Below are 13,542 nucleotides of genomic sequence, written 5' to 3'. Positions count from 1 at the left end.
TGACAACAACAAAAAAAAAAAAAAAAAAAAAAAAAAATCACAAATTCTTCATTATAATATAGTAGATGTTTTGTTACCAATTACTTTTTCTTTTTTTTTTTTTTTTTTTGGGAGGGCTCTTAATAGCATGAAAAGGACTTATATTTTACCCTGTTTGCTCCATTTGATGTCACATCTCAGGATAGTCACTGGTGAACAATTCTGTACTGTGTGCATTCTTGTGCCACCAGCCAATCATCATTGTCATGACATCATTTTAATGCAGCTTCAGAGTGATTAGTCACATGGTATCCACAGCTCAGGTGCTTGCCTCAGAAACTCACATACACAGAACTGAGTCTCTACATGCAAAGGTCCTGCATCAGTCAAGCAACTGCCTTTAAAATGAATGGGAATGCTAAAGAATAACCTTCTCCGGGTATTATCAACCTCCTTGAATGGGACGCACAGTTGTCAAGCCACCGCATCATATGTTTGCCACTGATTTATTTACTACATACTGTTGAAAAAGTATGAAAAAGAAGCCTGGTTTCAGAATTTTACATTTAAAATAAGCACATCGACATTATTATGGATGCAGGAGATACAAAAACCATTACATCATACTTCTCAAACATTAATCACTGATTAGGACAGCAGGCAATTCATGCATGGCTCCAGTGCATGATCAAGCATCTCTGGGTGTGCTTTATATACATCTACATTTGAAAGGTTTTTTTTTATTGTATTTTTTTATAATACATCAAAAACCTCAAAATAATTTCTCAAATAAGTACCCCGAGCAAAAAAGTGAAATGTGCTTGTGTATATGATTAATATTTGTACCTCTTATGCTCAGTAGGCCAGTTTGTTCTCCACTGAGACAAAGTTGTCCAGTTAGTATGTTTCAGTGGTGTGTGTTAGGGATGCATACTGTATGCATACTGTAGTCCCTTCTCAGCAGCAGAGCTGGATTAACAATATGGCCAATTGGGCACATGCTCAGGGGCACCACGTCCAGGAGGGCACCATGCAATGGCATTTTTAAAATGGTCTTAGGTCCATTTTTATTTAAATGGTTATTAAAGTTTGTCAGTATAATTAATCATGTGTAAATTATTGTCCAGAGGTCCAGACCACTATCAAAGCAGAGCGTAGACTTGCTGTCACATAGTACCTCTTACTTTTCTCATCGCTGGCCAGGATGGGCAAATCACAGCCATTTGTTATTGCTAGATAAGGATTTTAAAAATGTTTTAATAGATACTGCTAAGACGGATTTCCATTCACAGGTATGGATCCTTGCAATTATCTGTTTTTATAAAAATTAACTATCCAGTGTAAAAATATCTCCAATAAGATATAAAACGTACTAAATGTGTTCATGCTCAGGGGCACTCAGAAGTCCTAACCCAGCCCTGCTTCTCAGTGTTTTTAGGCCAATGTAAATTAATGTTTGAGTGATGTCTACACAGTTTCAGGGGTAGAGGCAAACATTTTTCCATTGTGTCACAAATAATAACTACCATTACAGTCAGGAGCACTTCCATCAAATGAATAGATTGAATACTTGAATGAATACTTTATTGACTCTGCAATAAAGCATCTGTTGGTGTTGGCAGTATGGTTCTGTTATGGGCAAACTCCTCGCACTTCCATGCAGCCATGCATGGATGGAGCAGGGAGAGCTGTGGATATCACACAGGAAATTGTCAACATAGTGTAAATGTAAAATAAATTAAAATGCAATAAACCTAGGTGTTGAGAAATAATAGTATAAGAAAACTGCAAAATACTACTAAGCCAATTTAGGTAAGATTTTTTTATCTAAACCAAGTCTATACCCTGCAGATAGAGCCAGTCCTAAAGGGCACACGATTTATCATTCAAATTCAACTCACAAAGTTTGTCAAAATGATAGCGTGCCAAATGTTGGTTATAGGCACAGTAAACTTGAAACACGTCACAGATCAAAGCAATAATTAGCTGTCTATCTGAACCAGGAGCAGTGGATGTTTGATTATCCCATATATATACATATGATTTGATATGAAGCAACCGTAACTGTCGTGTAACTAACTTTATTATGGATATTTAAAGAAAAAGAGACCGTTCATCAACATGCACAGAATGCAGAGGCCAGTTATGGTCTAATTAAGCTGGTGCATGCATGATGGATGAAGATGAGCTACAATCACATTGTTCAATTATACTGGAAATATTACCAGTGTCTTGTATAACAGTCTCAATGTTGTTGACCTACTGTACTTTACAGTAGTTACGTTCATTTGGAGTGCACACATACGTGCAGCTGACCAGATTTGAAGCAGCATCAAGCCAAGTGCAATGAAAATTTGTCTCTTCCTTATTCAGCCTTTGGTGGATTGACAGCCTCTTACTATAGCATTTGCAAAATAAAATATGCAAAACCTCTAGAAAAAATGTGTCAAAACTTAAATTTGAATCGGAAAAATAGAAAACAATTGCCCAGCCCTAGCTGAGATGACTAAATAAATAAATAATAAATGTGACATTCAAGAGGTGGAGCTGGGGATAGAGGAGGGTGTTGAGTGCAGCAAGCATCCAGCAATAAAAAGGTGGTTGAAAGAATGTATGAAGGGGGAACTTTGATTGGAACAGTATTGTAGACGAGCATAGCTGATTTGCAAGCTTGACTCACGTGACCACCTGAACTGACGCTGTGCTTGATAATTCAGTAACAAGCATATTTTGTAAATCTCTTATTTGGTACTGCAAGCTGTTATTCAGCTATTATTATTAGTCACCTTCTTTTCGGAACATTAGTCAACAAATCCCTGGAAAACACCACAAGTGTGTTGATGGTCACAGGCATGGAAGAGCACATTTTATTTTAAACATCACTAAAATCCAGCTTACTTAAACTCATTTAAAGGAATTTCAGGTTCCTTTCGATCCAGACGTGACCAAACTTGGTGATATGTGAGAATGCGTGAGTTGTTGAGTTTGTAATTAGTCCCAAGGGGTCAGGTTTTGGCTGGTTAGCAAGGGTCAGTTAGCCCCTGCTGGAAGATGACATAACTACACCATTATGGGGCAAAAACCATTTGACAGCCATTAAAAAGTATTTCCTGGTGTTATGGACCTCCTTTATTATTTAATTTAACCAATTTCCACCAATTTGAACAATTCAGTCTGAATTGCAAACTGGTTGTAAAAAAAAAACGAATGTGGGCATTAACCCAATGATGATAATTAGTCAATCGTTGTGCTATGGAATCTAACTCCCCTAATGTTCACGACACTTAAAAGACCTCTATGAGAACACAACAAGCTCAAGGGAGGCAAAGGAGACATCCAATTTTTTCAAGGTTGGACAGTGTTACTCTAGAATTCTTTTCAAACTATTTGATCTCATATTGCCTAATATTTGTTTTGTTTCACTTTTGCACTGTTGATTATTTCCTCATCCACATTTTTGGGAGGAGGAACTGCCTCCCTTGCCTCCTCTGAAAAAAAAAAACACCCTGATAGTATAGGCAGTGTGAAACAATTCTGCCACCATGTGGCTTTCAAAAAATTCAGCCAACCACATTAAAAAAAATCCACTGTGAGTGAAGGAACTACTGTATGTACATAGTATATGCAGTCTGGTAGGAGAGTGCAAGGCAGAAAACCCAGTTCTGCAATAACAATGCAACATTTTAACTCTGAAGTAAAATGAGCCCCCAGTTCTGGCAGCAAAAGTTGTTTTCTTGCATCTAGTTTCCCTGAATAGTTGGATCTGAACACTTGAATCATCACTCGTCTCTGATTTGCAAATGAACAAAAGGAACATGCAGAGAAGTATAATGATTTGTTTTTTAAAGAGAGGCAGGAAACACTGATTGAATGCTGGTGGCAAGGAAACCAATACCACAGTGGCCGGTCTACTTGTGTTCTGAAATAGATTGTAGATTCTCTGACATTCTATCTTGTTGTTTTAGCATTCAGATTCACTCAGCGCTGAGGCAAAACACACACTGAACACAATATAAGGCTAATTTCAGATGCATTGCCATGTTGCTATTTTACCCAGAGTTCTCTTTGCCTGAGATAATGCATTATTTAGCATACAGAAACTGAGGCTGAATTTTGTTATGCCACTGTTGACGAAGGGCCAGCAGAACAGATGCAATTATTTTGGCAGAACACTATAGCCCAAGAAATTGGAAAGGCACCTAATCCCCAAGAGTATGAATGGAAAATGGTAACAAAACGGTCTCACTAAACTGTAAACAGCACTGCTTGTGGTATTCAGTCTTGTGTGCCGGCCGATCAGAAGGCACATTTTTCAAAAGGATGAGTCGAGTTGAGAATATGAACAGAAAGACAGTGACTAACAGCGCTGCTTTGCTTTCCACTCCACTGACTTTGAGTAAAAGGGGCCGGCAGTGACCTTCCGCCACTCCCAATCCCTATTAATCTCCAACAAGAAACAGGAAGAATCTCAGATGTGCATCAGACATGAGAGAGAGAGAGAGAGCCTGCTACTCTCCTGAACAGAAATGGTTTACAGCGGCCCAATCTATCATCTGGAATAGCCATGATTTAAATCTGCACATTCCACATTGGAAAAAATAAACCAACAGCACTTACAAAGATATTTGTGCTTTGGTGTATTTGGAACAAATGGTACACATCAAGAGAGTGAGTATAATTTCCCATCTTTGGGGTGACTATTCAGTTTTGACAAGTTACAATGTTTTTATATATCCAGGCAAGTCGTAATATCCTGCAACAAGTTTTTTGGAAATTAAAGTGCTATTCAAACTGTTACAAGCCAGTGGAGATGTTTGCTCTGCAGACTTTAGGTCATAAAAGTTATAATAGTCGGCATTTAGAGTACACAAAAATTGGATTTCATTCTATTCAGCTAAACAATCACTACAAGGTGATCCTTTTTCAAGCTACCATAATTCTGCTCGTATAATTCCCTTTGGCACAAGTACACACCAACTAGCCATAGTTTGTTACGCCATCCCTTAAACTGTAGTGGAAATACTGCCTTCAGGGACAGGGATGAAGCATGCAGCTCATCTCTTAAGCACATTTAATGGCTCGTTACCTCACTACTCGTTTCAGGCATCACGGCAATCCTTGGTCAGGTGCCATTCTCTAATATGCTGGAAATGAGCCATGAGCCTCTACAGTCCTTAGACAGTAAGTACGGCATGCTCAAGGGGCCATTTTGGTTCCGAAAGGCATGCTGCAGTGTCTTTAACAGGAAAAGAGCCTAAACAGAATCAGAAACTGTTGTTTCTGCAATTACTAAAACTCTGTCTAACACTGCTAGAGTGTGTTAAGATACAAAGCGAGGGACAAAATAAAATAAAAAATGGCTTGGGTTTGACTTATAGTTCTTTACAGACCACAAAGTGGCAGGTCAGTGGCATGTGAAAAACTGCAAGCATATAGCATTTCTAAGAATTTACTCTATTTTTGATGTATGCTGAAAAGGCTTCTCGGCATCCAAGGCAATGGGGATGAAGAGAACAAAGAGACTAAAAAAGCATTCCAATGATAGAGAAACTTTCAAGGTTTACCTCTCTAGCGCAGAAAGGTATATAAAGGTTTGATGTTGAACTAAGGAAATTTGAGGATAACTAGTTCTAATGGAGACAAAATAAATGGTTTTAAGGAACTTATTTAATAAAAAAGAAAATTAATAAAAAAAATGTATAGTAGGAACAAACAAACAAAACATTGAAAATCTGGCACTTTCAAATGTAAGCATGTAGGTCATAAAATATTTTAACTGTAATAAATACCAAACCTTTTACAGTTATATAAAATGCACCAAAACTTGAGACCCTGTAACAAATTGCTTTTGATTTCAGACAGAGGAACCTATACTGCAGAATCAAGGGCCTGGCGGAGGATGACATCATCAGAAGAAACAGCTGTTTGGAAAGCTCCACACCTACTCTGCGTGTTGTAGACGTTATGCCCTCTCCACGGCGAATAAGCACGTCTGATAGCAGGCCAACTTTTTCATGCTCTGATTTGCACCGTGCATATGCCTGCATGTAACAAATATAAATATGAGACCTCAGATCTCACTATAAAGTATTTCATTCACTACAAGCAAAAGTTTGGACACACCGAATTATTTTTTCTTATTACTATTTTCCACATCTTACAATAAAGTCATACACTACTAAATTTATGGGAATAATGTATTGACAAACAAATCACACTTAGGTGGTTTTTATACTGGGCACATATGCTGCAGTCCAAATCTGATTAAATTGTTCCTGGCGCCCCCTGCGGCGTTGGTCTGGCTTCAGACTCTTTCAAATTCTGTTGAGCCCTGGTGATTTTTCCATCATCAACTTACGTCATCACAAACGTGCACATGATGGAGAACACACCACAGGATTTTATATTTGTGTTTTTCATTAATTTGGTGTCACAACAGAGTGAACGCCACTTGTGCCTCTATGTGTAACATGCCATAATTCAGCAGATATCCATGTCCAGGAGAAGGCGACAATATCTGATTCTCAGGCGACTATATCTTTTTTGAGGAGACAGCTGGTTGTGAGCAATGTATTTGCAGCACTGTTTATGTTCCTCTGCCACTCATGCATGTGTGTGTGTTTTGTGCAAATGATAATGTTGCATGCTCAAGTTTTTTTTTACTTCCTGAACAAGTGTGGACCAGAGTATAGGTTGCTTTCTCACTAAAGCGAACCATGCCACAGTTGCATTGCGACCGAGCTCAGACAACCTCCTACAGGTTGTCTCAGGTTCTGTACCACAGTCCGCAAAACAGCTTTCATATGACCAATATTTAATGAGAACCGTGTTCTTTTTTGGATGACACTGCCAGTGTAAAAGACCCCTTTTATTTTAGATCCTTCAGATTAGCCACCCTTTGCCTAAATTACAGCTCTGCACACTCTGGGCATTCTCTCAACTTCATGAGGTGCCACCTGGGATGTTTTTTAAACAATATTAAAGGTGTTCCCATGTGTGCTATTCACTTGTAGGCTGCTTCACTATCCAGTCCGACTCATGGATTAAAAAAATTAAATATTGTCAATTATAATTTTAGGTTTGTACAGGAATGTATATGTAGAAAGAAATTATATTTGTGTACAAAAAGGCATTTAGTTAAAAAAAATAAAAAAATAAAAAAATAAATTAAAATTTAAATAATGACACATAAATTCAGTTAAGTGTGTCCAAACTTTTGACTGGTAGTGTAAATCAATGATATGCCATAAGTGCATTTGTGCACAGTCAGTAGATTATGAGAGTGTAAGGTTAGGAAAAAGAGTAACTATTGTTAGAAATGACATAATTAAATGCATAGTTTGCACAAAAATTTAAATCCTGTCATCATTTACTTACTGAATGATGACAGAATTTTTGTTTTTGGGAAAACTTTAAGAACAGAATTATTTGTTTGTGTTTGTTTGTTTTGTTTACCTGAGCAAGAAGCTGAGGAGAGGGGAAGGCACAGAGTATAGCAATGGCCATATCAGGGCTGACGCGGTTCAACTGCTGGATCTGCCTCTTCCAAACCTGCAAAAGACTTTTCCCTGTGCAGTCCACCTTCTGACCCCCTGCCCACTCACTCTCAAAACAAAATGTAAATCCCGTCTTCTCTCGCTCCCATCTGGGAGAGAACAACGATACACAAAAGTAAAAAATGAACCACAATAGCTGAAGACTCAGCTGGTTGGAAAGTGATAAATATGGCTTATATAAACACTGGCTTCCCACTCACTTGAAAGGTGCCTCTGCTACTGCTTTAGTTGACATGGTAATATAATCAGTGAAGTTCTTCCAGGTTGAGTAGAAACGGACCTGCACCCTAGTGTGCAGCTGCAGGTCTACCAAAGCCTGATGGACAGGTGAGGGGAGTGAAAGACAGAGCTAACTCAGACAACCTCACATACCACTGTATAAAAGCATATGCAGTCATAAATTTGACTCGACTGCCAATGAGGTACTTCAGCTTCCCTCCTCCACCTGCACTCTTGAGACCTCAGGAAGCTGATTGATATCATCTTTCTTTCTTCTCTTTTTCTGCCCTCCCTGTAGTCCCATGTCCTCGCCCAGCACTGCCTTACAGTATTTCTTCTGGCATTTTGAATTCTGCGATCTGCAAAGGAATATTTATTATAAAAATAAATGTAATCAGATTAGACTCTTCATTAGTCAGCCATTAAAAATAAAGCCTAAAGTGCATGCAGTATTTTATATGTTTGTTCTATGATGGTTTTTAAACCCATTACTGTTGCAATTTTTAGAAAATAAGCAAACATTTTAAATATCTTAACATAGGTTACCCAAGAGAAATATTCCAGGTTAAATACAACTCAAGCTCTGTCAACAGCATCTGTGACATGCTGTTGAATAACAAAGAAAATTATTTTGATTCGTCCCTCCAAAAAAAAAGAAAAAAAAAATATATATATATATATATATGGGAGTCTATGAGGCAAGTGCACAGAAGCTTAAATTTTTGTTACAGGATTCACATGAAGTCTTCGATTTTAAAATAAATAAATGTCTGACACTCTTGGTGCATTGCTTACTTAATACTTCTCTATGTCAATCAAATCTAGGCTGAGGGTTCTGTCTAGGTTCCTGCTCCTGAGTCCAGGAGGTCAGAGATATACTGCTTTCAGTTGACATACCATTGTTTTGCCTCTACATTAAAAACAGAAAACCCAGGTCTTAAAAGTTTTTATTCACATTAAAAAAAAAAAAAAAAAAAAAATCCTCAATTCTAAAGACAAACATTTCTCAAAGATTAAGCAACTGCATACTTTAAGGAGCTTATGGGTAATTTTTACATAATTGAGAGGTGATGCTGTAATTATATTCATTACCTTCAATTGCTCTGACACTCCTTGAGCCCTTTCGGCCACAAACCTCTTTTAATTCCATCTTTAGATGCTATACCATACAAAAAGGGCATAACCAGCAAATTAAACAATTATCCTACTAATGGATAATTAAGTAGTTTTAATGGGCCTTGGGCCTATAGAAAAATCACGCAGTGCTGGAATATAATGTGCCTAATTTGCAGTAGTTGTTAATCATAGTCACAAAGTTATCCACTGGAACTTGGATTACAGTATGGGACTTTGGAATGGACAGCACCTCACCAGTCTGCAAACAAAATATTCAAATATTCTAAAACCATGTGGAGTTTTAGATATTACTAATTTCTAACCAGATACAAGATGGCACAGATAAATTTGTGAAATGTGCAACAGTGACACAGCTGGAAAGCATCAAGTTTTATTTAAAGCATCTAGTTTATTGCATTAGATCTTACATTGTATCTTAATCATGTGAATACAGATGCGGAATGTATGACAACAAAAAGAGACATGTTGCAGATGAGCAAACACTCTAAAAATTACACTGTCTAGATTAAAATGGAAAACATTGCATTTCATTATTTTACTGAGATAAAAACACTGAGATGAACACACTGCATTGATGTGTCAGTGACATACAGTATGTGTCCTATTTGGGTATATTAATACTGTTAAGTTATATACCAGTACTCATTATATTTCATTATCATTATATTTTTGTCACTGGCCTTAAAGCCAATTACAAAAGGAACAAGGCTTCATAATTTGTGTATGTGCTGGGGGTAAACATGCCTGAGGGCAGGGTGAGCGTCTAGCCCAGGTGACACTGCAAGAAAGAGACTGCTTCTCTATGGCACAACTGCATCCCACAGAGTGCAGGGAAGTCAGGAGAGTGCCACCACATTCCAGCTGCAGCAGGCCTATGGGGAGGAGACAGTTAATCATTGATAATCCATTGCACAAAAGCAGCTTAATATCTCATGCCAGTGCGTCTCCCCTTTTCTCCCCAATTTGGAATGCCCAATTCCCACTACTTAGTAGGTCCTCGTGGTGGTACAGTTACTCACCTCAATCCAGGTGGCGGAGAACAAGTCTCAGTTACCTCCGCTTCTGATACAGTCAATCCACGCATCTTATCACATGGCTCCTTGTGCATGATACTGCGGAGAACCACAGCATGTGGAGGCTCATGCTACTCTCCGCGATCCATGCACAGCTTACCACGCGCCCCATTGAGAGCGAGAACCACTAATCGCGACCACGAGGAGGTTACCCCATGTGACTCTACCCTCCCTAGCAACCAGGCCAATTTGGTTGCTTAGGAGACCTGACTGGAGTCAATGCCAGTGTTTTTTTTAACAACTCAAGAAAACTATGAAAGAGCACAGAGCACTGAAAATAACAGTACTGGAGTCACACTGCCACCCACCAGGGTCAGCTGTCACCACCATGTGTTTGATGCACTCCTCTGGCTTTAGGGCTTTCACAGCATCAGCAAGAGCTTTCTTCTCCATTCTCAGCCTCCCCTTCTCTACCTGCTGATGCTCTCGCATGACTCTCCCTCAGGGATTCCTGTCTGGCAGCCTCCAATTCTGCTGGGGTTTTCTTGCGTTTGGACAGGTAAGTGCCATTCTCCCCTGCAGGCTGTGCTTCGTAGTCACAGCTGCACTTCCTTGTTACAGTGTTGAAGATATTGTTATATTCTACTGGCTGGGCCTCAGGGTTGATATAATGTGCAGCTTATATAGATGGAACATCTAAGAGGCGTGAACATCCTTTAGAAACCGCATTAGAAGCCTGGTACTTTCCTGCACCAGTGGCTGCTTTAGGCAGACCGTGCTGTTTCTGTTTTAGCCTTACAGCTAAAGGAATCATGGTCTCCTCTTCCTCCTCACTGTCACTGCTAACCATAAAGACGTCACATCCAGCAGCTCTAGAAGGAACATGAACCTCTGATGAAACTGGATCAGCAACAGGTGCATTTCTGAGTCTGAACTTTCTAAAACCACCAAGTTGGCTTGTTTGGGTTTTGACTGTGAGAAATCAAACACAGGCAGCTCATCTGTATCACTGGAGTCACTGTCACTTATGAGGAATCCAGGTTTACTGGTGCAGGTCATGCTGAGATGTCATCCAATGATCTACATGCACTGAAAGGAGAGACCAAATTAAAAATGTAAGCAAAATATCAAAATTACTTCAGTTGTTACTATAAAATCAGAATAGATTAATATGGAATTTCCTTCAAGCAGTGAAAAGATCTTGCAAAATCTGACCAGAATTATTTTTTTTTTATTTTTTATTATTATTCATTTAATTTATTTAATGGTGTTGGATAACACAGTAACTGTAACTATGGTATTCTTTTGCAGACTCTGGTTACTATGGTATTTTTGCAAGCAATAGCATATTTGTTGTAAATCCTCAAGAAATCCTCTTTGTATTTTCTACAGTGAAATTATTAATGTAGGAAGCTCTTGAACAAAACAGGAAGAGTCCCAGCATCTACAACATTTGTAACTCTGACCTATGGAACTACTAAAATATTTTTACAATATCACTTTGTTGAAAAAGGACGAATTTATATTCGATTAAAAAAACAAACAAAGCTCATTTTACCATATGCAATCACACACGATCAGATCGGAACTGCAACATTTCTGACCTCAGTCGACTGTTTACATCTGCACGCGCAGACATAAAGAGGACTGTGGAAAATTCAAGTTTCCTGCTCGAGACAACGGACCACAGAAAATAAAAAAGTACAACTGCTCATTCTATTACAGCTTCAGCTTTAGCTCTATGAATGACAATTGCGTGAACTTTAAATTTCTCTCTCTCCTCACGCGAATCAAGTTCCGCAGTTCGCGGGTTCTGGAGAATGACGGAAGCTCGTCCGCTGCGTTACAATCACGTGATTCCAAATGGCGGCGCTCGCGTCCTTGATGCTTAAATCCAGAGCTTGTAAGTGGAATATATTTTGTAATGTTTGTTGTGATACAGCGCGCTAGTCTGGAGTCGTATGTGAATTACTTATTATAGATGAGCATTTTTTCTTTCTTTCAACGCTTTGTAATGACATTCGGTAGTTGGTAGCACATTAACCTTCAACTCACTCACACCTTTTAAGTAAGCATGTGTTCAATGTTGACAACAGACTCCGAAGCATTCAAACGGTTATTTATGAAACTATTAAGATACAACACCGATGTGGCTTATCTTTTGTAAATCGTAATTCAGTTAGTTAATGGTTAAGCTTATTTTTGTTTTACAGCACTCATCTATTTATATCAAAATGATGACATCGTGGAGAAACGTTTCAACACCAAACGTGTTTCAGACAATAATTTCTGCTGGATTTTTTATTTATATTTTTGCAGGCACTCTGCTGTCAATTCAAACACCCACAGTTGTATTGTCGAGATTTGCTTCAAAGAAGTCAGGAGGAAGCAGCAAAAACCTGGGAGGGAAGAGTGCTGGCCGAAGATATGGTTTCAAGAAACAAGATGGTACTGTTTTTAAGACCACTGATCTTGATCTGAGCATATACAAGAAATATATGGAGATAGATTTTTTTTGTACACTAATTTCACTCTAGCTAAACTTTGCAAAAAGGTGTCTTAACATCTTTCATTGTCTTGCATTACAACCCATTTTCTGCCTTATCTTCTTCCAAGGGAACTTTGTGCATGCTGGCAACATCCTCGCAACACAACGGAAAGGTTTAATGCGCTGGCATCCTGGAGCCCATGTAAGATGTCTTGAATTAAACATTTCCTATGAATATCAGTCGTGTACCTGTTTTCACAAGACATGACAAGATTGACAACACAAAGGCAGCATATAGATTAATTTTGATTGGATTTACTTTGATTCATTTAGTGAATTTTTTTTTTTTTTTTTTTTTTTTTATCAAAACACTTAATACAACCAGGTATACAATAGAAAATGATTGTGGATTATAGATGCATGCATGGAGGCATTTTTAAGAGCATTGATTTAGTATAAGTTTTGAAATATGGCTTCATTCGGGACAGTGTGACGTATCTCAGAAATGAACGTAATGTAAACAAGATTTAACAAATATGAATTAACCTCTTATTGCCTGTCCTCACAGGTCGGTATTGGAACCAACAAAACAATTTATGCCCTAGAAGACGGTATTGTCAGGTTCACCAAGGAGGTGTACATTCCTCCACCAAGAAGTGCTGAAACCCGGGACATGATCCCAAAACTTCCCAAGGGTGCAGTTCTCTACAAGACCTTTATCAATATCATCCCCACGAAACAGGAGAATAAATTTAAACTAGTGGACATGGTGTGAGAGACTTTGCCACCTTACCACATTTTGGTTTGGATTCTTTTTACTGGTAACCCACTCTGAAATATTTTGATGCTGTCTTTTGATATGTGTCTAAAAATATAGCAGTGGACTGCCACACCTACTTCGTCAGTCGGAATATTTAATTTCTTTCTATTTGTACAGTTATGTATTTAAATGTGCTACTCTAATAAAAGTTTTTACTTAACACCTTGTAAATGTACTATGTTTAATCCCTTGCACTTAAAAAAATCTAATTATTACAATCTAGAAATATCTATATATACATACATACACAGTACTGTGCAAAAGTCTTAGGCACATAGATGCTTCACAAAAACATTTGTCTTAAGATGGTTATTTATATTTTCAGCTTTA

At 38.2% G+C, this 13,542-nt stretch overlaps 1 protein-coding gene and 1 pseudogene across 1 annotated transcript; one reads left to right on the top strand and one right to left on the bottom strand.

The window, feature by feature from the left end:
• Window positions 1-530: 530 nt before the first annotated feature.
• Window positions 531-11,609, bottom strand: LOC127427497 (crossover junction endonuclease EME1-like; annotated as a pseudogene).
• A 62-nt stretch (window positions 11,610-11,671) lies between these two features.
• Window positions 11,672-13,383, top strand: LOC127427495 (39S ribosomal protein L27, mitochondrial-like). Its single transcript, XM_051675146.1, has 4 exons — window positions 11,672-11,807; window positions 12,224-12,352; window positions 12,521-12,594; window positions 12,961-13,383. The coding sequence occupies exons 1-4, from the start codon at window positions 11,768-11,770 to the stop codon at window positions 13,165-13,167; spliced, it is 450 nt and encodes a 149-aa protein (XP_051531106.1). The 5' UTR covers window positions 11,672-11,767; the 3' UTR covers window positions 13,168-13,383.
• Window positions 13,384-13,542: the final 159 nt, after the last annotated feature.

The sequence above is a fragment of the Myxocyprinus asiaticus genome, chromosome 36 (assembly GCF_019703515.2).
Source record: "Myxocyprinus asiaticus isolate MX2 ecotype Aquarium Trade chromosome 36, UBuf_Myxa_2, whole genome shotgun sequence".
Lineage (NCBI taxonomy): Eukaryota > Metazoa > Chordata > Actinopteri > Cypriniformes > Catostomidae > Myxocyprinus > Myxocyprinus asiaticus.
The sequence above is the reverse complement of the archived record's forward strand: the minus strand, read 5'-3'. Positions and strand labels throughout refer to the sequence as shown.